We start from the raw sequence: 27,121 nt of genomic DNA, 5'->3' as shown, positions 1-27,121 counted from the left end.
TACAAGGTGGCATTAATAATATCCCATTTGGGAATGAACAAAGCAAAGAAATAAATTGCAAGCATGAATAAAGGAAACAATCTTCAGGGAAAACTGCTGCCACTACCCTGGTACATGTTGAACAAGACCTGAATTCTGGCTGAGCTGGATAATCTGTTCCCCTCTCATCACCCTCTGAGAGGGGAGGGAGGAGAGGGGGAGAGGAAGTGAAGGGAGAGAGTGTAGAGGGAGGGGGGAGCATCGGCTGCTTACACTCTATGAGAGCAGGGAGAAAAGTAAGTTACCTACATCCCCAAGCACAGAAGAATCACCTGGAAAACAATTTGGTGCTCAGCTGCTTTTTCCTGGGGTCCCTTTTACTGACTTGAACCTTCAGATTTCTTCCTGGAAGATTAATTATAGTGACGGCTACAGCAACATACCACAAATGAATCAAAAAGTGAAGAACCCTCTTACACCATAAAATCAAAACCACATGTAAGGATGTGTGCAAGAGCCGAAGAACGCCTCAGGGCTTTCAGCAATGAGCAAAGCTCCTCCAGCCCCGGTGCACCACGCCACCGCCAAGAACATATTGGGTGAAGAGAAAGAAAAGCTCATTGAACTGGTAAGGGAGAAAAATCAAAACTGGTAGTTGATTTTAAGCTCACATCATTATTAAAAAAGGATGCCTCTTACTATGAAATAATCTAGAAATGCATCACTGGAGGTCACCAAGTGAGGTTGAATGCTGCAGAAGGAGTTTGGGGATGGGGGCAAAAATTAAGACTTCAGATTTAGCCTAGTTAAGATCTGGGTCATGGGGTCCATCAGCAGAAAAGAAACGGTTGCAAAAAATTTTAAGTTTTCTTTTGAACTGGCTTCTTTAACTGTACAGCAAGTCTGAGTACTAAGATGTCAAGTGATTTAAATGAAATTTTAAAAATATTACATGTTGCTTAAAAACCTCGCCCATCCAGACAGCAATTCACAGAATAAATTCACCCATGTTTTGAGAAGAGTACAGATGAATCCTGGTCTTAAAAGGACTGTGATTTTGAAAGGACAAGTGGAGCAGCTGAACACAGTAGATTTGAATGTTATCTCAGTAAAGGCAGACAGACAAGGAATCAAGTCTCTAGACACAAATGGCGGAGTAAAAAAATAATGTACTCAAATTCACTCTTTGAACATGTGGCCCAGGAAAGATTCAAGGATTATAGTCACAATGAGAGCTGATGCCCCACCAAAGGAACTCCAATCCCAAATGAAGCCTGTGGTTTTCTACTCAACTATCACCGAAGAATTCAAATCACATGCACACAAGTGAGCTCTGGAAACTAATTGTTAGCATAGTACATATAGCTAACAGGGTAGGTCTTATGTTAAATGTTCTTACCAAAAAATTAACAACAACATTGTTAATATGAATAAAGAGGATGGGAGGAAACTTTGGGAGGGAATGTCTATGTCTATGGCCTTGATGGTGGTGATGGTTTAACAGGAGTATAGTTATCCCCAAATTCATTTAATACATTAAATATGTACAGCTTTTTACCCACCAATTATATCTCAACAATTTTTTTTTTTAAATCACATGCACAACCAGGGTTCAATCAATTTAAATTTGTTTCCGGAAGTATTATCCTCAGGCATTTCCATCCTTGCTCTTTGGGAACCTTTATCAAACTAAGCAATGCCCATGTTAAAATACTGGCCTTTACATTTAAGTTTTTAAAAGTACTATATTAATATAAAAAGGAAATTTTTAGATTTTTCAGCTGGTCAAGTATTTCTAATGTGATTCATTTTCACAATGGAAAAAAAACTATATATAAAACTGGATCATGCAGGAACTGGATCATAGAGAAATAGAGCAAACTGAACATATGCTGACTTAGAATCCTAGGTTTATATGTTTCTATGAACTCACTACTTTTTCAAAGGTGTACTTTGCACTTCTCTAAGCATGCACATTTTCTGTTTTTCACCAAAAGCAGCCAGTTTAAAAGAAAATGCTCCTTCTTTTGAGAAACTCAAACTTACCAATGATTTTGAGCAAACTTCCAACAGGGATGTATTCCTCTAAAATTCAACAGAATGAATTTTTAAGATACACCATTTTAGGCAATGTCTCAAAACCATGCATGAAGAATTTACTAAAGACCTAGGGTGGGCGCAAATATGAGCAAAAAGACACACAGAGTAAGCAAGGGGGAAATTTAATCAGCAGCAACCAACAGTCACCTCATACTTGCTCTGTGCCAGCCTCTGTTCCAAGGGCCTGACATGTATCCTTTAATTCTAACAAAATCATTAACTAGGTAAGGACCATTACCTCCTCTTTACAAAGAGGAAAACTGGGGCAGAAAGATATGAAATAATGTGATCCATGTTACCAAGTAATTAAGAAATGGAAGAATGTGGGGTGTGAAAATTTGGACCAAATGAAGAACAAAAAAAATCAACTTTATTGTTGAAAGGACTTTTGGAATTACTTAGTCTAAATCTTGCATTTTAAATAGGCAGGATGTCTGGTCAAAAAGATGCAATTTAAATTCTCTCTCTCACACACACGCAGTTTGTGGCTGAGCTAGTGAAGAGCTACTTGTCAGGGCTCACTTAGGTAGGACAGAGAGCATGAACTTTACCAGTGACTTTACAATTAAGTAAGAATAAAGGCCTCATATTGTATACATTCTCATCCTTTTTGCCCCCCCACTTTTTTGGGGGGTCTTTTTAGGGCCACACCCACAGGATATGGAAGTTCCCAGGCTAAGGGTTGAATAGGAGCTATAACTGCCACCCTATGCCACAGCCCAGCCATGCCACGCCACATCCAAGCCATGTCTGCAACCTGCACCACAGCTCACAGCAACACTGGATCCTTAACCCACTGAGCAAGGCCAGGGATTGAACCTGTGTCCTCATGGAAGCTAGTTGGATTCATTTCTGCTGAACCATGATGGGAACTCCTATACATCCCCGTCATACCTAGGGCACTGAGCCTGTATGTTAATAGATCCTAAAACTGGAGCCATCTGCTACTATCAATTCATCTTGCTCTCAAAGGGCTTACACTTCTTGATGGAAAGGTGTCCACAGCTAGTAGTAGAAAGCTCAGGAGTTCCCGTCGTGGCGCAGTGGTTAACGAACCTGACTAGGAACCATGAGGTTGCGGGTTCGGTCCCTGCCCTTGCTCAGTGGGTTGATGATCCGGCGTTGCCGTGAGCTGGGGTGTAGGTTGCAGACGCGGCTCGGATCCCATGTTGCCGTGGCTCTGGTGTAGGCCTGTGGCTACCGCTCCGATTCGACCCCTAGCCTGGGAACCTCCATATGCCGCGGGAGCGGCCCAAGAAATAGCAAAAAGACAAAAAAAAAAAAAAAAAAAAAGCTCACCCCCAGAACAACATGCCTGGAAACTTCATTAGCAGCAATCTTCACTCTCCTCTTGCCCCTTCTCCTGCAGGCCCAGAATCTCAAGACTTCCCAGACATTAAAAACAGGTTCTCTTCTTTAAAACGTTAAAAAATCCTCAATCTTGACCAAAAATCCTTCCCATCAACAACAGTACAGTGTGACACATGCTCTCTCCCTAGAGCCCATAGACACTTCTAGAAGGAATGCCACCGGATCCTAACTCCAAACTAGTATTTCTATCACTAGGGAAGCAAAATAATCTACGGAACCTTGAACATCAAGGAATTTCACCCTATCAGTAATAAGAGCTGACATCCCTTCTCGTTCACATCAATTAAATTCTTAAAAGTTCAAATATATATTAAGCATTATCAGTAAGAAATAAACTTTCAATATTTTTCAGCTATAGGTGGGCAATTATAAAAATCATTGAATACAGCCTAATGTGTCAGCTGTTATTATTAAATTCTACACATTCAGCATGAAATCACTGTACTGCACCTTTGGTATAGGTTTCTAAAGTATCAGTCACTAAGAACTTTAAGGACCATTTTAGAAACAGTGAATCTTTTATGTTTAAGGTTAAGTCCCTATTTTCATGAAATCTTTTCCTGGAACATCATCAGCTCCCTTCCCTGAATCAAGAAGACACTTCCCATCCATATCCTTCTTTTAGCATTCTGTCTTGGATTGCTCGAATGCTGTTACTGATATTCTGCCTTTATTTGTTCAAAAAACATTTCTTTGATACCCACAGACTAGGTCCTGTGCTGGGCACTAAGCATATGATGTGAACAAGGTCACCACCCTTTTGGAGCTTATGTTTCAAAAGCTCTGGTGTGGATAAGACAGCCTATATCAGAAATGCTAGCTTCTTTCTCAGCTTTATTGAGGTACAATGGACAAATGTGTAATATATTTAAAAGTGTACAATGTGATTAGACATACATTTACATTGTGAAAGAGGTCCTCCATCAAGTTAATTAACATACCCATCATTCCACATTTACCTTTTTTTGGTGAGAACATTTCAAGCCTCAGTCTCTTAGCAAATCTCAATGAGGCAGTACGGTGTCATCAACTATAGTCATGTTACATGAGATCCTCAGATCTTATGCATCTTATAACTGAGACCCTGAAACCTTTTGCCAACCTCTCCCTATTTTCCCCACTCCTTCGTCCCTGGCAACTACTTCTCTATTTCTACAAGTTTGACATTTTTTTTTTAAGATTCCACATATAAGTGATGCCTGAAGTATTTGCCTCTGTCTGGCTGGCTTATTTCAGTGAGTATAATGCCCTCCAGATTCATCCACTTTGCTGCAGATGTCAACATTTCAGTGGCTTTAACACAAAGGACTTTGTTTCTTGCCGATGGCCCCATGCAGATATGCAGCAGGGGGACTCCCATGGAGTCATCCAGGGACCCAAGCCCTGCTTACCTGGTGGTCCTGCCACCCCCCACCCAGGGGGCTCAAAGAAGGGGGCTAGATCCCCGGCACCAAGTTGGCCAACTCAAGAAGAGAGACTCTTCCCCAGGGAGACTGTGGGGGCAGGTCTAGAAGCAGTGAATACACCTCTTGCGCACATGTTCCAGGACAAAACTCAGACTCATGGCCACAACCAACTCTAAGTGAGGCTGGGAAACCTGGTCTCACCAAATGCCCAACGCAAAAATGGGTTTTGATGAATAAGCAGTGTTCTCTCCACAGGATCAAGGAAAAAAATGCTACCATGTTGAAGAAATGAACAGTTGGAGTTACTTGGTGACCTGGTTGGTTAAAAATCTGGCATTGTCACTACTGTGGTTTGATCCCTGGCCCTTAAAACAAATCTGAGTATAAATCTAAGAGCATACCTTAGAGATGTGCCATAGGCAGCCCTCCTGCCTCACCCTACCCTGCCCCTGATAGCTTTAACTGCAGAAAACAGAGAGAGAGAAGAGAAATGCTGCTTTCAATATAGTTGTCTGGAAAGGAGCTGGTCATGAAGAGGCAGGAAAAGAACTTTCTAGTCAGAGTCGGCAGCAAATGCAAAGGTCCTGTGACAGGAACAAGATTAGAGTGTTTGAGAAACAGGAAGAGGCCACTGGGACTGAGACAACAGAGGGTTGGAGAAATAAACAGTGACCAGGTCACACATGGCCTTCCAGGCTGAGTGAGGAGTTGGGGTTTTATTTTAGACATAATGGAAATCAAAACCACTGAAGCACTTATGTGGCAGAATCAAATGTTTGTTCGCTTTTTGCTTTTTAAGGCCTGCGGCACATGGAAGTTCCCAGGCTAGGGGTCTAATTGGAGCTGTAGCCACCTGCCTATGCCACAGCAAGACGGGATCTAAGCCACATCTGTGACCTACACCACAGCTCACAGCAATGCCGGATCCTTGACCCACTGAGCAAAGCCAGGGATCAAACCCAGATCCTCATGGACATGAGTCAGACTGAGCTACAACAGGAACTCCTGAATTATGTTTCATAAATAATTTCTCTGATTGCCTTGTAGAGAATGGACTGCAGGGATATCAGCTAGAAAGAGAGCCATGTGGTTCAGGAGGGAGATGGTAATAACTTGATCTATAAAATGGCAATAGACCTAGGAGGATTCAAAATATCCTAGAGAGGGGTACAGAAATCATGGGTATTGCAGAGAACAAAAGGAATAAAGGTTTATATAACTAAGTGGCTATTAATGTTTTATTAAATAGTGAGCTTCTCAAAGGTAAGGAAGACACCTCCTTCTATTCTCAGTAGGAGTAATCAAACTGTTTTTCAAAATAGTCTCAAAGACTCAAGGCAACATGCACACACCATTTCCCACCTATAGAATAAGAATCAGTACCATATTCTGGAAAGCAACTGGCAGTAAGATCAAAAGCCTCACTTTTCCATCTTGGTGCTTAAGAGTATGGATGAGTCAAAACGCCTAGACTGAAATTCTAGCCCTACCACTTACTAGCTCTGTGGCCTTCGGCAAGTAATTTATCTTCCTGTGCCTCAGAATCTTCCTTTGTAAAATGGGGAGAAAAACAGTCATTTGAGGATTAAATAATATGTAGCATGAAGAACAATGCTTGGCATATAGTAAGTGCTCAATAAATGTAATGATTAGCATATATTATCTGTTAGGTATAGTTTTATCAATGATTCACAAGGAAAAGAGATGTGAGAAAAGATACAAGGATGTTCACAGCAGCATTATTAAACATCTCAATATTATGTTTTCAGTATTATTAACTGTCCAATGAGAAGGAAATGGATTTAAAAAATTCATGATGAACAATGACTTATAAAGCAGACATCATTAAAATAGTTATGAATACGTTCTTTATGATGTATTAAGTTTTAAAATCTTATATTTATGTTACATATAAGAGGAAGAAACATCTAGAATGATAAAAGCCAAAATGTTAACAGTGGCTATTGCTGAATGCAAAGATTATCAGTAGTTATGGTTTTCTTCATTGTCTTGTTCCCCATTTTCCAAATTTCCAACTGTAAATAAATGTTCAAATTATATCCATAAAAAGTCCACAGTAAGTGGTTTTTTAACTGATTTATATGAACACAGTGTAAAGTTTTTACCACCTGCTTCCAAGAAAAAAAAATACCTAAATATCTTAACAAAATGAGGTTTACCATCATAATAAATTTCAAAACTAAAGAAAATGGGACATTGGCATTCCCACTGGGGCTCAGTGATAACAAACCCAACAAGTATCCATGAGGACGTGGGTTCAATCCCTGGCCTCGCTCAGTAACCGGTGTTGCCATGAGCTGTGGTATAGGTTGCAGATGCAGCTGGGATCTGGCATTGCTGTGGCTCTGATGCAGGCCGGCAGCTGAAGCTCCTACTCAGCACCTAGCCTGGGAACTTTCATATGCCGCAGCTGTGGCCCTAAAAAAAAAGAAAAAAGAAAATGAGACATGAACTATTGGCCTTAATTACTGGATATAGCTCATTTGTTTTCTTACTTAAAATCATACAGTTTGGGGAGTTCCCATCGTGGTGCAGTGGTTAACGAATCCGACTAGGAACCATGAGGTTGCGGGTTCGGTCCCTGCCCTTGCTCAGTGGGTTAAGGATCTGGGGTTGCCGTGAGCTGTGGTGTAGGTTGCAGACGCGGCTCGGATCTCGCGTTGCTGTGGCTCTGGCGTAGGCTGGCGGCTAACAGCTCCCATTTGACCCATAGCCTGGGAACCTCCATATGCCATAGCTGTGGCTCTGGAAAAGGCAAAAAGACTAAAAAATAAATAAAGTGGATAAAGAAAAGATTTCTGAAATTGGCAACAACTAGCTGCAGCTAATAAGAAAGGAATGTTCTCATTTATTTTTACAACTTTTACAGCCACTTTAGGCACTGAAGACATCCTCTCTAGACCCTTTCCTTCACATGCCTAGAAGTTAAAGATTGTACAGCTAAAAACGAGCCATGATGGGCACAGGGAGCACATTCTAGGTGGCCAGCTGCCATTCAGATCGTGTTTGAGGAAACTTTAATCCTTCTCAGGTGCCATTACTTGAATTCTACAACATCCAGTTGATCTCCTCAAATATTTTCCTTCCTCCCCTCCCTAAGCCTTCTAGAGAATGTTTCAGTAGCACAAAGTACTGTTTTTCTACCCAATGAGCCTCAGATTACACTAGGATGAAGCCACTGTACATTCACTCAGTAGCTTCTCTGAGAGCTGTTAACAGAAAACATTATCAGAAGATATCTAATAGAATTCAGGTTTTCAGAAGGTTTGCATTTCATTCCTGTTAGCAGAAGCCAAAAAGAGGGGTTTTTTAATGTCATTCTACCACTCATGTTTCACTAAGCAGAAACTGTTGGAAGACTTCACCTCCTCCATCTGACAGGCCATGGCTTGACATAAATCAAAGCGTTTTATTCACTTGTAGTAAAGCTGACCCTCTGGCCAGCCAAACATGCATCAACTCCTTACCCTGAAAATTACTCTGCAATTAAAGAGGAAGAATGAAGTGTGCTGCCTGCTCTCCCTATAAGAACTGTTTATAGTTAACAAATTGTCTATGGTTGAAAAGGAACAGTTCTTTTTTTAATTGAAGAATTTCAGCTAATAAATGTAGAAAGAATAAAGAAAACTATTTTACAATCGATAAAGAAACTGGCGATCCAGACAAAGATCATGAATCAAGAAACCATTACTTGAAAGGTTAATGGGACCCTCAAAATGGAGGAATCAGACAGTTACCACACGAATCCTCTGATGAATCTTAGCATCACTAAGAAAGGATGGGGTGTTATGTGCTTCCTGTGTTGTAATGTGAAGTGGCAGCAGCACCTGGGAAGTGTTCCAGCCAAAAGAGTTGAACCTGAATGTAATCAAACCTTTAAGGAGAGCTTCTAGTTTACAAAGACATGGAGGAGAGAGGAAATCAAATGACTCCAAGGGAGCAAATGGAAAAATCCAGAACATCAGACTTTCTGTAGAAAAGGGATGTGATGTTTTTTAGTAAGATGGAAAACTAGGTGGGGATGAAGTACTAGAATCAAAGAAACTTGAGGTACATATAAACCAAGTTCCATGAGAGGGTGTGAAGCTAATGCAGATTCACACATATCAGCTGTATAAAGACATTGTTGAGGCAACTGATGTCTGATGGCATACTGACTATGAGGTGCTACCAAGAATAAGCAATCATGTTAGGTATGTTAATGACACTGTGGTTTGGTAAGAAAACGTCCGTATTTGTAAGAAATGCATAAAGAAAGAGAGATGGTAAAATGATATAATATCTGAGATTTTAACATATAACAATAAAAAGTTAAAAAGAATAAAGAATAGATGAAACTAGTTCAGCAAAATCTCAATACTTGTTCACTCTGGGTGATGGGCAGTCATTATGCTCCTCTGCTTTTGTGTATGTTTGAGTATTTCACATTTAAATGTATGAACATTGCTGTGTAGCACTGAGAACTATGTCTACTTACAACGCAGCACGACAAAGGGAGAAAAAATTATGTATACATGTATGTGTAACTGTGTCCCCATGCTGTACAGTGGGGAAAAAAAAAAGAAAAATTTAAAAAAAGAATATTCTTACTAGCCTTTTATATAGCAGACAAGTAATGAACAGATCGACCTCCCTTGGCAGTGTCAATATTAGACACTACTCAAAATCAGAGGGAATTTAAGGCACCTCTGACACCAGATGCTACTGGACAGCAGACTGGGTTGAGATTGAAGCAATTACTTCACAAACATGACTTCATGAGGATAACAAGCTCTTGGAGTTCAATCAACTTCAAAAGGAAACCAGTTAAACAGAGTATTTACCTTTAGATGAACAAGAAGCCAATTTGACTTGTGGATTTTTTTGAAAATATAATCAACACATTCAGGTAGTTCTTTGGGTTTGTGCAGTTTCGCAGAACTTCAGGGGCAGGATGGAATTTGAGGGTCCTATTTCAAAACCTATACCGTTATTAGCCATGTCTAAAGCATCTCCCTAGGGCTGCTGTGTGCACATGGCCAGGGAGTGACATTAATATCATGCTTTATGTGCAGAACACAATCTGGCTGCAGTGGTCTAACCTCTACTAATCATTTTACTTCTATTGTCATAACTTAACACTAATTATTATTAGGGCACAATCACTAATTACACATTCCACGGAGTCTAGAGTCAATGAGAATGAAAAAATAAGTGGCCTGTGAGCTTGCTGGGTGAATAAATGAATGAGTGAATGAATTAAAAAAAAGAACTCAGGGAGTTCCCACCAGTACTCAGTGGTTAACGAATCCGACTAGGAACCATGAAGTTGCGGGTTAGATCCCTGCCCTCGCTCAGTGGGTTAAGGATCCGGCGTTGCCGTGAGCTGTGGTGTAGGATGAAGACATGGCTTGGATCCCCCGTTGCTGTGGCTCTGGCGTAGGCTGGCGGCTAACAGCTCCAATTTGACCCCTAGCCTGGGAAACTGCATATGCCGCAGGAGTGGCTCAAGAATTAGCAAAAAAAAAAAAAAAAAAAAAAAAAAAAAAGAACTCAGGGGTCTAACACAGCTTGAATGGGTTGACTTGCACCCCCACCCCATATATGCTGAAGTCCTAACCCTCAGAGCCTGTAACTCTGAATTTATTTTGAAATTGTGTCTACATAGCTATAACCAAGTTAATATGAGGTCACTGGAGCAGGCCCTAGTCCAATATAAGTAGTAGTGTTATAAGAAGAGCTGAAAGACCAGCACAAAAGGGATGACAAACTCATGAAGATGAAGGCAGAGGTTGGAGTTAGGCTGCCACAAACTGAGGAACATCTGGGGCTTCCAGAAGCTGGAAGAGGCAAGAAAGGATCCTCCCCTACAGGCTCAGTGGGAGCACACACCTGCCGACATCTTTATTTTGGACTCTCAGCCTCCAGAATGATGAGAAAATTAACTTCTGTTCTTTTTAGCCATCTCTGTGGTACTTTGTTACAGTAGCCCTAGTAAATCAATACAGTATTATCACGTGCTGCCAATCCACTTCTGAAAATAATGACATCTAGAGCAGAACACTGGTGCAGGATGAACACCTTCACCTGTCTTATTCTTGAATCTTGGTAAATATTCCTCTTAATGAGGCCAATTCCTTTTTACAACTACATCACCTGGCAATGGCAGAATGAGTCAAAAGTCCGTGATAACCCCTTGTCATCCTACTCTTCCACAGTTGGTTTTTTGATCACAAGATCTAAACTCTTTATTTGTCCAGTTAAGATTTCATTCATAAATTCATGCTTCCATTCCCCACCATCAAGATCTTTTCGTAACCAAGTCAACCAATATTTTAACTGCCTATTCAACTTATTATGCAAAAGTGTGACTGACATGCCATCCGTTTTCAACCAAATCACTAAGAAAATACTGTTCCCAATAAAGCTGGAGAGAGAATCCTTTACTATATCAGAGGCTTCCTGTAAAGTGCACATCAATCCATCACTCACCATTCTGTCATATTCAAGGGGGAAAAAAAAAACATAAGATATATGTGCATTTTTCTATCTGCTCCAAAAAAACTTAAGCCTGTTATGCTTTCATAAGTGCAAGGTATTGAGTTTTTGTCTAATGCTTCTTTATTTTCCAGGCTAGTAACCCCATTAAAGAAAGCAAAGTATTTGCATGGTTTAACCCATGCTGGTTATAGTTGAATTGAAATCTGACTCTCTTAAAATTAAACATACTTGAACTTAACATCATGGTCACATTAGAATTAATAAATGTCTTTTCTTTATTAATAATTCAGATTAAATTTCAATATGTATAATATTACTTATTGACATTTAGAATGATGACTCAGAGGCAGACAATGCAGAATCTAAAGAAGTAATTTTGTTTAGTGTCCCCTATTTAGGAAGGACACAATTTAGATCTTAGTATTTGAGTCTGAATAATTGTCAACAAGAATTTCTATTTAGGGAGTTCCCATCGTGGCACAGTGGTTAACGAATCCGACTAGGAACCACGAGGTTTCAGGTTCAATCCCTGGCCTTGCTCAGTGGGTTAAGGATCTTGTGTTGCCATGAGCTGTGGTGTAGGTTGCAGATGCGGCTTGGATCCTGCATTGCTATCGCTCTGGCGTAAGCTGGTGGCTACAGCTCTGATTAGACCCCTAGCCTGGGAACTTCCATATGCCACGGGAGTGGCCCTAGAAAAGGAAAAAAGAAAAAGAGAAAAAAAAAAAGAATTTCTATTTAAATACCTATTAGATGCCTATTACATTTAGAATGGATAAGCAATGAAGTCCTACTGTACCCAGTCTCGTGGGATAGACCATGATGGAAGATAACATAAGAAAGGGAATGTATATATATGTATGACTGGGTAGCTTTACTGTACAGCAGAAATTGGCACGTTATAAATCAACTATACTTTTTAAAATAAATTTAAATAAAAATAAATATCGACTAGGTGCCAGATGCATTGTTTATATCTCATCATAGCTCTTATGGTGTGAGTGAACCTTCAAATTTTCTCTACACTCAATATGGCCACTCTTAAGAGATATCGTTCATTGTTGAAAAAGGGAATTTCCAATGATTCAGGGCGTCAAGAAAGGGTCTCATATTAATGGATAGTTTCCTAAATATAAGCCATAATTTTCCTCCCTATGAGCCTCCTTCATTTGGTCTTAATCCCAAAAAAGTACAGAGAATAAATCACATCCTTTTTCCACATGGAAGGCCTGGAGTTTTTGAAAGGAGTGATCTTGTTCCTGCTCTTTCTTCCTCTCTCTAGGTCCAGGCTCTCCCATTTCTTTAAAACTCTCTCCCAGAATTCAACAAAAAAGATGACTACTTGAAGCCTGAGAAAGCCTTTAGAATAGTTATTATTCACTTTGAGTCACTTTCAAGTCAAACTGATGTTATCACCCATAACAGCTGTAAAGAATTCATTATTTTTACTCCTACATAAAGGAACAATTAAGTCACACAAAGTTCATAACTTTGGACAATCAATTTTCAAGGGACAATTGTTAAGCCCTAGATCAACTTTTCAAGACACTGTTATCTAAAGGAGAGAGACAAAGCAATGGACAGATTTCAGTCAGGAATCACATCAGCCACCAAAGGACTTACCACCAGGAGTGGAGTGAATGGCTTCCCGGGCTCCACCACAAACTGACCTCAACCCATTAATAACATTTCTGGAAACCACCACTGTCCACTATCAAACAACATTTGGTTTTTCAAATGTTAGTCTTTGTTAGTCTCCTAACCCTTACAAAGTTTCTCTACAATACTAAGTTGATAGAAGGAAAGTGACCACAAGGTACCTTTTGCCAGAAGAAGGAATGCTATCAGGGATAAGACAGCCCTGATTTCTCTGATTTCTCGCTAAACATTAGACATATATCTAGATCCTTGGATAAATGGAAAAAGTCTGAGCTAGTTTGCTCTTTATGCTCACTCAACCTATAGCTGTTCTCTGCCATGTCTTAATACTAAAAACTCAGAACTAATTCCCAGGAGTCCCTCAAAATTCCCTTTAAACGTGACCCTTAAACACACACATACACTTCAAAGAAATGAATGTCTACAATATCACTAAGAAGCAAGTGTCTAAAATTAGAATTTTAACAAAATATTCTTCCACCTATAAGAATTATCCCAAGGACAAGTCAAAAACTAGAACTGTCTTCATTTATATTTAAGGGTGTTAACCTGGGAGTCCCAGGTACAATTCTTCCCAATCCACTGGGATCATTCAGTGCAGAGTCTTCAAAGACCAGTTACAGCTGTGGAAGACCTGAGAACAAGAAGTTCTCCAAAGACTGGGGGTGGTCGGGATGGGGGCAGCACAAGACACAACCACTTGGTCATACATTGGTCACAATCATAACCTCGCTATGATTCAAATAAACTGAAACCTGATCTTGGGTGGGGGGAGCAATGTGATAAACTAAACACGCAGGTTAATGAAGATACAGCACAAATCCCGCAACATTAAAAGCCAGATTTGACTACAAGAAAGAGGCCTTAGAACATGAATGTAAGATGATCAGCAAAGAGGGGCCAGAGAATTTTTAAATCCTAGTCAGACTTTATTACATAGAGGGGAAAGAACACCTTAAAAAAAATAAACTGGATTTTCAAGATCAGACAATCTTTACCATTCTCAAAGGGCTACAATTTGAGAGATCCATTGAAAGAATTAGGTCTCTACATAAAGATTAAAGAACTTGGCAAACAATTGCAAAGTATTAGTCACTTGGTCAATCCTGAATTTTACCAGTTGCTTAAAGTTTTAGGCATGCACTTTATAGAAAACATTCTTAAAAAAAGAAAAAAGAAAAGAAAAGAAAAACTGATGTTTTCCAAAGTGTCTGTAGAAGCTGGAATCCACCTCCAAGCTAAACAATCTCTACCATTAAAGGTACTACAGTTACTAAAACTGTGAGGCTGGTTAAGTCTGCCCTTTAAGTCTGTGAGGGCCTTGTCAAAAGGAGTCTAGGGACCAAAACCAGAAATGCTCAGTAAAAGTGAAAGCTCTCTCTCTCTTTTTCTCTCTCTCCTTTTCCCCCTCCCTCTCTGTGAGGAGGTCAGGTTGTTCACTGCATCAGTCTTACTGGAAAGAGTAGAACAGGTTTGCTGTTTGAACCTACAGGGGGAAGAGCAAAGCAAGCACAAAATCTACAACACTTCAGAGAACAAAGCGCGAGGAAAAGAATGCAAAGTGCGCCCTCTATCGCTCTGCGTGTTTTAATTGCTAAGTGGCTGGTAGGATTGCTGAATCCAGTGATGGGTGAGAGACTGCGGCTGTCCCTGCAGAAAAATTGCACATGTGCTGACCCAGCAGCAAAGATCTAGCAGAAGCCCACTTGACCAGAATTGAAGAGTGTTCAGCCTGGTTCTTCCCAGTCTGTGAACTGGCAGTGTGATACATACAAATCCTGTCACTGCCAGCCCTTCATCGTCATCGGCTGAAAAATTTCAACACTGATTCCTAAAACTTTACGTAACTGTTTAGTTAACAAGATAAAAATTAGACCATATGAGAAGTTTTAACAGAACCCCGTATTCAGTGTACTTATTTTTTACTTTTATAAACTTTTTAGGGGAAGGAAGAGAATTTGACAACTATTGCCCTTGAGAAAGCCAAGTAATTATTTACTGAAACAGTCTTGCGATAGTACTTCAAATGTGTCTTCACACTGTGAAGTGTACTCATGTACACATGGCAAATGGCTGTAAACCCACACGTGGAAAACAAACTTTCAGGAAACAAATGTCCATGTCAATTGAAAGCAGCCATCTGACATCATGCAAATAAAGAAGGCCTACCTCCTATTCCTTTAACCAAAGCTTCTTACCCTGTTGAAGGAAGGATGAACCATGGCCACTTTAAGACTTCAGTGAAAGCTCCAGGCCCTCTCTTTACACTCTAAAAAGAAACAGAAACTGTTTTGCTTCTATTTCAGGAGACTCACAAAAATCATGGCCCCACCTCTGGACCCCAAGTTAAGAAGCTCTTGCTCAAAAGAAATGTGCTGAGCCAGCTAACCTGCTTTATAAGTGCTCCTAGTATCCTTCGGCAGATGGTAAAAATTGGACAGTTTCAAGTAACTGCGAAGGTTTTCTCCAAATGACTAGATGAGACGGGGGGAGGCAAAACAACCTATAATTAGTTTCTCTACATCTTGAGAGTAAATAAAAGTAACATTTACTTAGCTTTTCTCTAAGCTGTTTTGGCTATTCTGACTATATGATGGTTTTATGATACACATACATATGTATAAACTACATATATGTACACACCTACAAACATATATTGATACACAAATACACACATACACACATATTTGTTCTGGCTACTGGAGTACCAGACATAAAAGATTCCTTTAATTCATATTCAAGAATAATAATGAAAAAAATAGGAATATGAGTACGCAAGTTTTTAACCAGATCACACTTATGGTCCTACATCTCAGTTACTTGACAACTTCAGCCTTCAGTTACATAATACTAGCTATTTTATTAGCGTAATTATGCGTTGTAGGAAGTTCTGAAGCTCAGTAAAATTCTGGGTCCAAAGAACTTCTGAATGGGTTCAAAAGTGATTTCTTTTTTTAAAATGAACACTTACATTGAAAGTGTACCATGTACAGGAAAAGCCAGTGGATTCAAGAGGGGTGAATTCTGGTTCTCTTTCTCTTCCACTTGACTATTATTTTAAAATTACACCTTCAGCAAGCAGCTCACCTTCTTTATTAGTCAAACCAGTCTCACGTCCTTCAAAGGGTAGTGAAATGTGAGTGCTCTCCTGGAACGCACTGTACAAAAAATTGTAGTCTATTTATACCTACAGAAGAACTTATTCTAAAATACATGCACAGCTGTGTCTCTCATAGGTATGTTTACAGCACTATATCTATTTCTAAAGTCATATAGAAGATTGAACATTTGCCAGCACTAATTTATCTATGTTATTAATTATGACTCTGCTTTTTAAGACAGTAACAACTATTTTTTCTATAAATGATTATTCATACAAAATGTTTGGGGATGAAAATCTCTTAGGGTCACCTTTCTGTAGAAGTTTTTTTTTTTTTTTGGTCTTTTGTCTTTTTAGGGCCATACCTGCAACATATGGAAGTTCCTAGGCTAGGGGTCCAATCAGAGCTACAGCTGCTGGCCTATACCACAGCCACAGCAACACTGGATCCAAGCTGCATCTGCGACCTACACCACAGCTCATGGCAACACGGGATCCTTAACTCACTGAGTGAGGCCAGGGATTGAACCCGCAACCTCATGGTTCCTAGTCAGATTCACTGACACTGTGCCACGATAGGAACTCCCTGTAGAAGTATTTTTAAGTACAGGTAACTCTCACAGAGTTTCCCCTTCCCTGTCCCAAATTCACCAGTCTTTTGTGATACTCTATTATTCATATAATGAATAGGTATATGAATATACACACATACACACACAATAGTTTACTCTGAAATTCTGAAGATTATCAGAATAGACTTCAGAGTACGGACTGGGCTGGGGATGCTTTTTTATGTCAGTGTTGCTTGTCTTTAAAGAATAGTAAATAATGAAATTATGCCTATTATCTAATCATTCATTAAAACTTCAATTTGGCGTAAATAACTTCAAATTTAAAAGAAAAACTTTCCTCATTAAGATATAAACATTATCTTAAGGGCAAGCAAAGTATCATAGAGTTCCTGTTTTGGCTCAGCAGGTTAAGAACCCAACTAGTATCCATGGCAATGAGAGTTTGATCCCTGGCCTCGCAGAGTGGGTTAAGAACCCTGCATTGCCACAAGCTGTGGTGTAGGACACAGATGAGGCCTGGATCCCACAAAGTTGTGGCTGTAGCTCTGACTGGCAGCTGCAGCTCTTTCGACCCCTAACCTGAGAACTTCTATTGTCACAGGTGTGGCCCTAAGGAAAAAGAAAAAAAACCTCATTGTCAATGATTTTTTATTCAGCCATCATTTGTGGAGGAAGCAGTCTATTCAGCCTGGTTTGGGGAATTAAGATGAATATGCCAAAGTTTCTCCCAAGAGGAGCTTAAAATATAGTGAGGGTGACACATGTGGCAAGTTAATCAGAATAAAGGGGGACACAAGAGTGCTTTGGGGGTAGCATAAAGAGCTAAGAAAACTACTGGAGAAAAATCCCAGGAAGGTTTCTTTTTTGTGTGTGTCTTTTTAGGGCCACACCCTTGGCATATGGAGGTTCCCAGAGAGGGGTCAAATTGGAGCTGTAGCCGCTGGCCTACACCACAGCCACAGCCATGCAGGATCCAAGCCACATCTGCAACTTACACTACAGCTCATGGCAATGCCGTATCCTGAACCCACTAAACAAGGCCAGGGATCAAACCTACATCCTCATAGATGCTGGTCGGGTTCATTAACCACTGAGCCACAACAGGAACTCTCCCAGAAGGCTTTCTAGAGAGAGTGACATTTTAGCTGGGCACCGCCACATGCTCAACAACACAAAAACATGAAAATACAACAGGGTGCTTGGAAATGAAATAATCTGATATAGCTTAAGCATATAGTACTTTCATGGTGGTGGAAGGTTAGAAACAGGCTGTGGTCAGATGGTGGAGCCCTTGAATGCACGGGGAAAGAAGCTGGAATTTATTCTGCAGTCAATATGGAGACCTGAGGGCTTGGAAATGGTTAGCAAAGATGTACCATGATCCCATCTGTGGATCACGCTGAGAAAAATTCAATGTGGCAACATTATAAAGGATGGAGTGAGGAAAAGTGGACAATGGGAGATGTGGAGTCAGTGAGGATCTGAGCTAGGAAATACCTTTGGGAAGTACGGGATGGATATAAACAACATTTCTGATACCCACTAAGACTGAATGAATCAATGAGAGAGACAATAGGAAAGTTAAGAAAGTCAAAGACTGCAGTGAGGTTTCCAGCCTTGATACATAGAAACCCATGAGCAGAAACAAGGAATACAGGTAGAGGAACTCATCTGGGAGAGGGCAGAGAGGAAGAAATGAATTGTCAAGTTTGAGTGGGCATAGAATAGAACATTCATCTGTCTATGAGGGGGCATGAATGGGCAATATCTGGGAAATCAGAGTGTAATAAAATCTGAAGCTCAAAAGCAGGGTAGAAGTAAAGGACTTTACATGGAAAAGGCAGTTGAGGATACAGGGATGGATAAAATCCCCCAAGAGAAAGAAGAAAGGCAAAGAAATACTAGCCTGCTACCCTAAATGAGGGCACCGGAGCTGAAGAACACGCAGAATGTGGGAGGTGAAATTAGAGCACAGTTGTCAATAACCAAAGGAAGAGATTGTTTTGGAAAGGAGGGATCATCTCAGGGGTGGGAGGACTGAAACCACATTGGTGGGGTTTGGTGTTTAGTATTAAGTATGGATGACCATTAAGAAAACTCTAAAATGGTGGGGGTAGAAGCCAGATTGTGACAGACTGAACAGTGAATGAAGCAAACAGGATGATTAGGCAACACAAGAGAAGGGTTGAAGTGAAGAAATGAGAGGTTGGAATGTCATGTAAGGAAGAAGAAAATGAAGAATTTTAGGATGAGGGGGATGGCAGCATGCTTGAACAGAGGGTGACATACAGAAAGGTCCTGGAACAGAGAGGACTAGGTGGAGGGTGAGCTTTGAAAGAGCAGAAACACTCTCTGCTTACTCATTCTTTCTTCTAGTCCTTAACCCCCTCAGCTCCCCCTTTCCTCTGTCCCTTCCTATTCTGTCATCCTGAGAAGACAAGTGAGAAAGAAGGATAAATATCCTTTTAGCGACAAAAACCCAATGCTCCGTAGTCATAACATCCTCCCTTCCACACACACCTACATATATGCATGTAAATAGATATGCCTTCCCTATCATATATAAATGATTTATGTACTTTATTAATTAGCACCTTCATATTTATTCCAGCCAAAAATGTTAAAATTTATACAAATGTAACACTGTACCTAATGGTCAAGGCTTGACTGCTGCAAATAATGGAAATTTACAAATATAACAAATGCAATACTGTATCTAACGTCAAGACTTGATTATTGCAAATAATGAAAAAAAAATAATGAACAAAGAAAATTTTTTGAAGAGAAAATTTTTAATTTTATTTTTATCTCAGGGATTACCACCTTCTTTTAGCAGAGTGGTTATCAAGTATTATGCCAAATGATTTGTCATCTATTTCTTCAACTTGAGAGGGATAAGAGTGCTTATTTCCAGGAAAAACAATGGTTCAAAAGGCAGTCAGTTGGAAAAAAAGAAGTAAAAAGTAGCCTAGATAATCCATAAACTGGTCATTTAGTTTCTGAATAAATCGAGGTGGTTTTGCATTAAGAAATGAGAAGTGTCATTTCTAACTTGTGATTTCTATACATATTGTATTCTACCCAAGCTGGATTTATAAACAGATAATGAAAGCCAGAATTAAGTGGAGGGTTGGGGAAATCTCACCTCTTCTCAATCACTTCCAAATCTTAAGAGCGTAATTAATAAGATGTTGGTTGGGGCACGGCAACTTTCTAACCTTTCTAACCGCTGTGTGCTGGTAAGATACTGGCCAGAAAAACTCCGACTTATGCTGGAGGAAAAGCCCATTAACAAAAGAGAACAAGAGAAAAGAACATATTTATGCTGTAAAGTTAAGCTGCAAAGGGAAGCATCACATGAGCTTTTCTGAAATGCTCTGGAACTTAAAAAAACAAGCATACAAATGTTTTTTTGAAGCTTTTAAGCATAGGTTAATGTGTTCCATGTGCCATTTTGTATTTTGAAAGGATACTAAGAGAAATAAGCTATTATTAAAAGTACTTGTAAAACTTGTCACTTCTCCACATCTCTTCAATTTTTAAAAAAATACAAGTAAATTTAGCCCCATAAGTTCTAAGAGAAAACATGTATTTTTTCTTTAACTACCTTAGCTGCCAGAAACATACCACACTATTTGTGATAAACACTTCAGTCTCATGGAAGAGGCCAAATCCAATCATAGGGAAATGAGAGATTAGGGAGGGAGAAGCTGAGGCTTCAGTGGGGAAAAGGCTAGCAAAAGAAACACTTGTCATACCACGCCCCCTACCATCAGCCACCAGAAACACAATCATATGTCTAGGAGCCTTGCTGCTTTTAAAGAGTTTCATCAAGAAGTATTCATAAATCCCTGGTAAATTTGTGACTGGGCATATAAAAAGAATGAAAGAAATATAAAATTAAACCACTACACACCAAGCTCAAAAGATCCCAGAATACCTAACAAAGTTATGATTTGTCTATTCACCTTTCAGTTAATTCAGCCTGAAATGAGGCTTACAACCATTCCAACAAGATAAAAAAACAAATCAAGTAACAGTTTACCATACAAATCAATCATAAGAAGTCCCAAGACAGATGCAGGCAGCAGGGGTTAATGGTAGCTAATAATGACTGTGTTTTTGAAGGAGACTGGAGGGTGAGGAGGCCAATGAGTTATGACTGTTACCACAAAGACAAAACATTGTCAATCAGCTTTTCAGAAAGTTGGAGTATCTCTAGGAGATACTCATTCTCGGTATTGTGTTTGTGCCTAACTTTCAAATGTATTGCTGCCAGGACCCATTAGTGATTATCAAATGCATTTTTATTGTATGGTTTTGTTTTCTAAATAGCAGACGAAAGACCAGTAGGTGACAAGTGTTGTTTATGATGGTCTCCCCCAAAGTCCTGCCTGACATTTTAGTTTCAATCCTTTGGCCACATTTTGAAATAAAGCATAGAGTTAAATGATATATTTGCTCTCTATCCCAGACTGGATGCAATTGATTTTAACTGACTAAATTATCTGATCTCTGCCAAGAATTTTATTTCATTAAGAAAATGATATTATAGAGCATCTGAGATCATAGAGCAGACTAAACATAATGCCAAAGGAGTTCTGAGAATGCTCCACAGTGAAGGTTTGATTATTTGCAGATGGAATATGAAAAAAGAAAAAGAATCAGATCCCAGGCATTAGCCTAACCAATCCTGGTATCACTTCTGCCTACACCATAGGACAAAGCCAAGAAAATAACTCATCTTCCAAGCCACAACACCTTTTCTTAAGGTACTAATCACTTTTCTTCCTAGAAAGTAATATTTAACTGCCACTATCCAAAACAAAGGGAAAAGGGGAAGTGTTGGTACCACAATAGGCGCTAGCATGTCAACTGTCACTGCTGACAAGATTTGGCTAGTAGTCAAGCATTCACCAAGGAACTAATTTAAATCAATCTCCTTTGGGAAGCCAATTGTTTGGTATGCACAACAATTGGTGTAGGATCAATCAGTGGACATGAGATCAATTAAAACCAGCTTAAGCCTGTGAAGAGAGACAATTCACACAACCTGAGTTAGATCTCTATTCATTTCAAAACTCTCACAATGCAATCCTTAAGCTTCCTTGCAAAGCAGAAAAGCTACTATCACCCTACACTGTCTAGCCAGCCCTTTAAGTAGTTCCACTTTTAATTAAAAACACAGTACACCCTTTGTTGGCATAGATAGTGTGGTCACTTTTAAGGACCGCAGTTATTTTAGCCAGAAACTTGGGATTTGGGAAGAGACATCTTTTAAGAAAGAAAAACACATACACATACATTTTGATAGCAATTTTTTTTTTCCTCTTTACAACCTTGCTGATTTACATGTACTTTCAGCATGGGAATTTTATTAACTGAAAAGTTGGTCTGGCAAAAGTTACTAATGCACACTTTAAAACTGGATTTCTAAATGTCAGCACTTGGATGTGTGGGGGTAACTCCCATGAGATTTTGCTAAAGCAGCTTCGAAACAGGTTTTGCATCAGATACCTAAGGAGGCAGAGGCAGAACTTTGGAGATGGTACTGGAAAGAAAAGCATGCAGTATCGCTTCTGGCCGCAGGAGTGCTGTAATGTCGTTCTCCAACAGATAGCATCTCCGCATTAAATTCTACTAAAACAATATGCTTGATTCTTCCTCGCTGAACGACAATGGGCCAGACTGTGTGGATCAGAAAGACATTGCTGAATTAGCAATTCATCTAATAAACAAGAACTTGGCAAGGATTTTAGATATTTCTGTATTTTTGAACACATTAAGTAAGCACTTTGGTCTTTTCAACCAAATAGACTGCAACTTATAAGAGGTGGGGGGGGGGGAAGCCTCTCCAAACACTTCGACCACAGTGTAATCAAAAATTGCCAGCTCTACCAAGTGATACCTAGAAAGAAAACACTAGGGTGGAGAAAGGAGGTGGGGGGTTGGGGGGGGGGTGAAAGAAAATAGAAAAGGGTTTTCCAAGACTTTATCAAACTTCCATGGCCTTCGGGAAGAACCTTCTCCCTAGTACTTTTATTCAGAAAAACTTCTGAAAATTAACATTTTCCAAATGTCAGAAATGAGAGAGAAAGGGAGAGAAATAGGGGTGAGAGAAAGGGGTATCCTTCTTACAAACCACAGATGCGCAATGTCAGTTGGAGAACAGAAGCAGCGGACACCACCATTTATCTCGAGCTCTGCCCTCCGCAGGCTAACCTTCAACCCCGAGGGTAGGTAAGAACAGCGAAATAACGTCCTAAAAAGCTGTGAAAAGTTAGGGCGCAAAAAGCTCTCTCCAAAATCTGGATGCAAGACTGGAGATTCCATAAAACGAGTTATAAACAAACCACATCACAGGTCGAGTGAGATGTTTATATCCCAGAAAAATCAAAATCTGTTAACCCAAGGCAAATTCTAACTGCGCAAAAGACCAAACTGTTAGACCAAGACAGATAAACTCTAACGTGCTGCTGTGCACCTTCCACGAGCTGTAATGCAAGATGAGTGTGTGTGTCTGGGCGGGGGGGTGAAGGGGTTGTGGTTTGCGTTTAAATCCTTTAGAAGACTTAATTGTGTTTAGCAGCCCTCCCCCTAAAATGCAGTTGGATTAGCTGCACCAGAGCAGGACTTAGAGTCAGAAATAAGGGCTCACTAAATCTTGAGGAAATCTAGCTCTCTGAAACCTTTCTGGAGGCTTCCATTCGCCTCCCCGCAGCGCACACAGGTGATGGAGAGGAGAGGGGCGGCTAAAAAGCCGCAAGTGAGTTTCACTGAGTACAGAAACCTCAGAAATAGTTGCTTTTGAGGGAACTAAACGGAAAGGGCAGAGTCGGGCCTGTCCCCAAAACACCACTCTGCAAGAGAGCGTTCCCCCAAAAAACCTGCGCACGAGTGGGGGCTCAATGCAGAAAGTTCAGCGGCTCATCCCATCTAGTTTTAGGGTCCAGAAAAAGAAATCAGTGTTGCCCCTTTCCTGGAATGCAGGCCCTCCCCATCGACTTGGTAGCCCTCCCCAGCTCTCGCGCTCGCAGCAGACACACACACACACCGCACAGTACTAGGGCCTATCCAAAGCGATATGGGGTCGGGGTTTGGGGCGCACGTGGGTGGCCAAGGAAGACACAGATGAGGTGCAAGGGAGATAGTTGAGAGGACTAAAATGAGAACGATGAAAAGAACAAGAAAAAATGGATGCCAGATAAAACGAAAGAGAGTTCAGAATTAGAAGCCCGGCAGTTAACGTGGGTATGGACCGTACCACTTAGCCCTGAGCGCCCGCAGGACGCTCGGCTCACCCGGCTCGCCGCGCCTTCAGGGGAGAAAAAAGAGATTTCGGCGGACGGAGCTCCGGGGCTGGGAAAGTGGGGAGCGGTGGCGCGCACAGGCGGGGTTGGAAGGCAAGGTCCTGCCCACCTGAGTCCCGGAGCGAGTGCCGCCACGCGCCCGGGCAGAGTAGAACCCACCTCGCTTACTGCGTCTCCATCGATTGCCTTGGCAGTGGCTGTAATCCATACAGTTCAGGATGATGAGGGCAAAGGAGAAGAGACGAAACTGCATCTGGGCGGCCGGGCGGGGGAGAGACGCCTCTCAAAAGTCAGGGAACTAGAGGGCTCATCCAAGGAGCCAGCGCCGACTGCGCTGCGGTGCAAGACTCAGAGGCAGAGTATCCTCTAGCTTCAGGGCCCGCACTGGTCAGTTCGGCGCAATCAGCATCTCTCCGCCTTGAACCTGAGAGGCGAGGAGGAGAAGCCCTGTGGAGAAAGGTCCGCGGAGGCAGCAGCCTCTTTACGCGTCCCAATTTAAGCAGGGGAGGGAGGGGAAAAGCAAACCCACTGCCTGGCACGAGCAGCTTAACCCCGAACTCACAGCTGCCGGCAACTTGGAGGGGAAGGTGATTACAATTAGTGAATTAACAACCTCTGCGGACCCATAGGCTCCGACCCGGGGGGAAGGACGTTGTGCGGCTGCTCCAGGAAAAGGAGTTTCTCAGTCCCCGAGAGTGCAAGGTTAAGGGCGCGCTCTCCGGTTTTTTGGCTCCACAGCGGGGTGCCCGAGCGCAGTGGCCGTGGTGGCAGCGTGCGGGTCGCCTTCCGTGAGCACTTACGTCTCAGGCGGTGCGCCGTGCCTAGGCGCCGCGCTCCATCCCGAGCTCGGGAAGCGAGGCGCCTCACTAGCACGTGGGCTGGGGAAAAGTTTGCGGAGACCGGCCGGGAGCGCGTGGCAGCTCCGGGATTCCGGTGGCTGTAGTGGTTTCGAAGTGCGCGGAGGATCCTCTGGACTAACAGCGCCTAGCTGGAGCGCAGTGGAGCGGGCGGGTCCGCAGCTTTAGGATGCTGCGTCCCCACCAGTGAGTGCGATCCTCCGGCGAGGGGCGCGCCCTCTCTCACTCTCTGGGTCCCTATCCAATTCTGCGCTTTCCCGAACTCTCCCCAGAGCCGCTTCACAGCTAAGGTTTCTCCGTTTCTAAGAACGCTCCAGGGAGGCCGAAGGGACAGCGAGAGCACTTTCCAGGGGAGATGCTGCCGGGCCGAAGCTCGGGATGCTTCTATAAGTAGGTGGTGCTGTGGTCCAAGGCAACTAAGTCAGGGCTGCCTCGGAGTTCCTGGGTCCTAAAGCCAGAATATCTCCGGTTTCCCTGAGGTCCTAAAGAGCGCTGACAGCCTCCCCGAGCCCAACCCTAGGCGAATCCCCTCCGGGCTTTCCGGGGGCGGGTGTGAGGGGGCTAAATTGAGGAGTAGCTGAGGTGGAGGCGCCTCCTGACTGTGCTGGGCACAATAGCTCAGCTGTCTTCACCGCCAAGGCGTCCGTCCTCTCTGGGGCTACGGGGTCGGTTCCAACCACAGCGCAGACTTTCGACTTTTGTGCAGGAAGATCTGACCGACTGATGGTTTCTCCTAGACCTTCCTTCCCAACCTCCAGGCTCTGACTGCTGCCTCTGAAGCGGAGTTTAAACTTGAGCCATATCGCAAAAGATGCCACACCTCTGCCACTTCTAAATTTATAAAGAAGTTATTTATAAGATTGTTAACTCGGCTAAAATTAAAATGCTCCCTCGGTTTAGGGGTGAAAAGAGTATTCTAATCCTTTGCTTATCCTCAGAAATGGTATTTCTTGACTTTGTCTCCTCCAGAAAAACTTAGAATACCTCTGACCCTTGTTTGCAGTACTCTAGAAATTGGAGCCTTGCCTCTTCAAAGAAAAGTACAGTTTATTTCTCATCCATAATCTTTCTCCCTCCCCCACCCTCAAAGTCTCCTGAATTGAGGAGACCTGACTTCTAGTTGCCTTGAGTTTGAGGAATATCCTGTTTAACAAAGTGTTACATTAAATACACTTGATGCTCTCTGACTTCATTCTGGGAAAATCATCTGTCCTGAATTCATTACTGTAGGAATGAATGTATTTACTCCCTAAGCAAAAGAATTTATATTGCTAACCATGGCAGTATGAATGTTTGCAAGTATGACCACAGGTACCATATTATTATGCTAGCATTTTGTACCATTTAAATTTCCTTCTCTATGTCTTCAGTTTCAGAAGACGTTCAGAAGTTTGGAGATTTGAGACAATCATAGAGAAACAATAAGAATATTAGAATAGTCGTGTTTATTAATTGCTCCTTTAATGCCTATCCATAACTCTTTATAGACATCACTATTACACTGCAATATTTATGTACTAATAATTTTAGTGCTATCCATTTTATGTATGCCTGAGAATACCCAAGTAAATCTGAGTTGAGGTCCTTGGCCCCATTTCCCAAATAAGAAAATTCAGCCCCTGAGGTTGGCCCACAGGGCACAGATATAGAGTTGACAAAGCACATAACAGAATCATGAGTCAGTTTCTCAGCTTTCGGAGTCTGATTTTTGTCACAAAATACGTAAGTGATTGGAAGCATTTCAGTTTAGGGAATGGCCCAGCATTTGACATGATAATCTGATATTCCAGTGACTATCCCCCAGTCATCATAAGTACCATCTCTCCCATAGGCTCACACATGCGTACACCAACACCAAATTTATCACACTTCTAAAGGAGTTAAATCCGTGAGAGAATAAAGTCTTCTTCCGTAAATGAGCCCTCTGCCTCTCTGTACAGTCTTGAGACCTCTTCAGGATGAGTGGTCATTAGTGTCTTTTAAAATATTTAAAGACAAAAATAAGCACAAGACTAAATAAGCTCTAGCTCTAACATTAACCACTGAGGTCACTTTGGGCAAGTCTCCGGAACTGTTTCCTTGTTGATAGTTTTAGGAAATTAGAATAAGATCTCTTTCACTCCTACCATGTTCTAATTTACGATCAATTTCCTATCAAGAAGTTTAGGTATGAAGTCTAATCAGTGTGAGGGCGAACTCATCATTGATAAGTTTTCAATGTAGAAAGATGAGAGTAAACCACTGACATCTTTAAATTTAGGGACCA

The 27,121-nt window shown here is 41.3% G+C and overlaps 1 protein-coding gene across 1 annotated transcript in view; it reads right to left on the bottom strand.

Moving 5' to 3' along the window:
- RSPO2 (R-spondin 2) overlaps positions 1-25,268 on the bottom strand; it is a 163,888-nt gene extending 138,620 nt beyond the window's left edge. The window contains exons 1-2 of the mRNA XM_047783417.1: positions 24,799-25,268; positions 24,158-24,422 (exon numbers count right to left, since the gene is read on the bottom strand). Coding sequence (XP_047639373.1) covers positions 24,158-24,251 — 94 coding nt within the window. The 5' untranslated portion in view covers positions 24,252-24,422; positions 24,799-25,268. The remainder of the gene's footprint in view (positions 1-24,157; positions 24,423-24,798) is intronic.
- Positions 25,269-27,121: the final 1,853 nt, after the last annotated feature.

Source organism: Phacochoerus africanus, chromosome 6 (genome assembly GCF_016906955.1).
Source record: "Phacochoerus africanus isolate WHEZ1 chromosome 6, ROS_Pafr_v1, whole genome shotgun sequence".
NCBI classification, from domain to species: Eukaryota; Metazoa; Chordata; class Mammalia; order Artiodactyla; family Suidae; genus Phacochoerus; species Phacochoerus africanus.
This window is presented reverse-complemented; position numbering and strand designations above follow the sequence as displayed.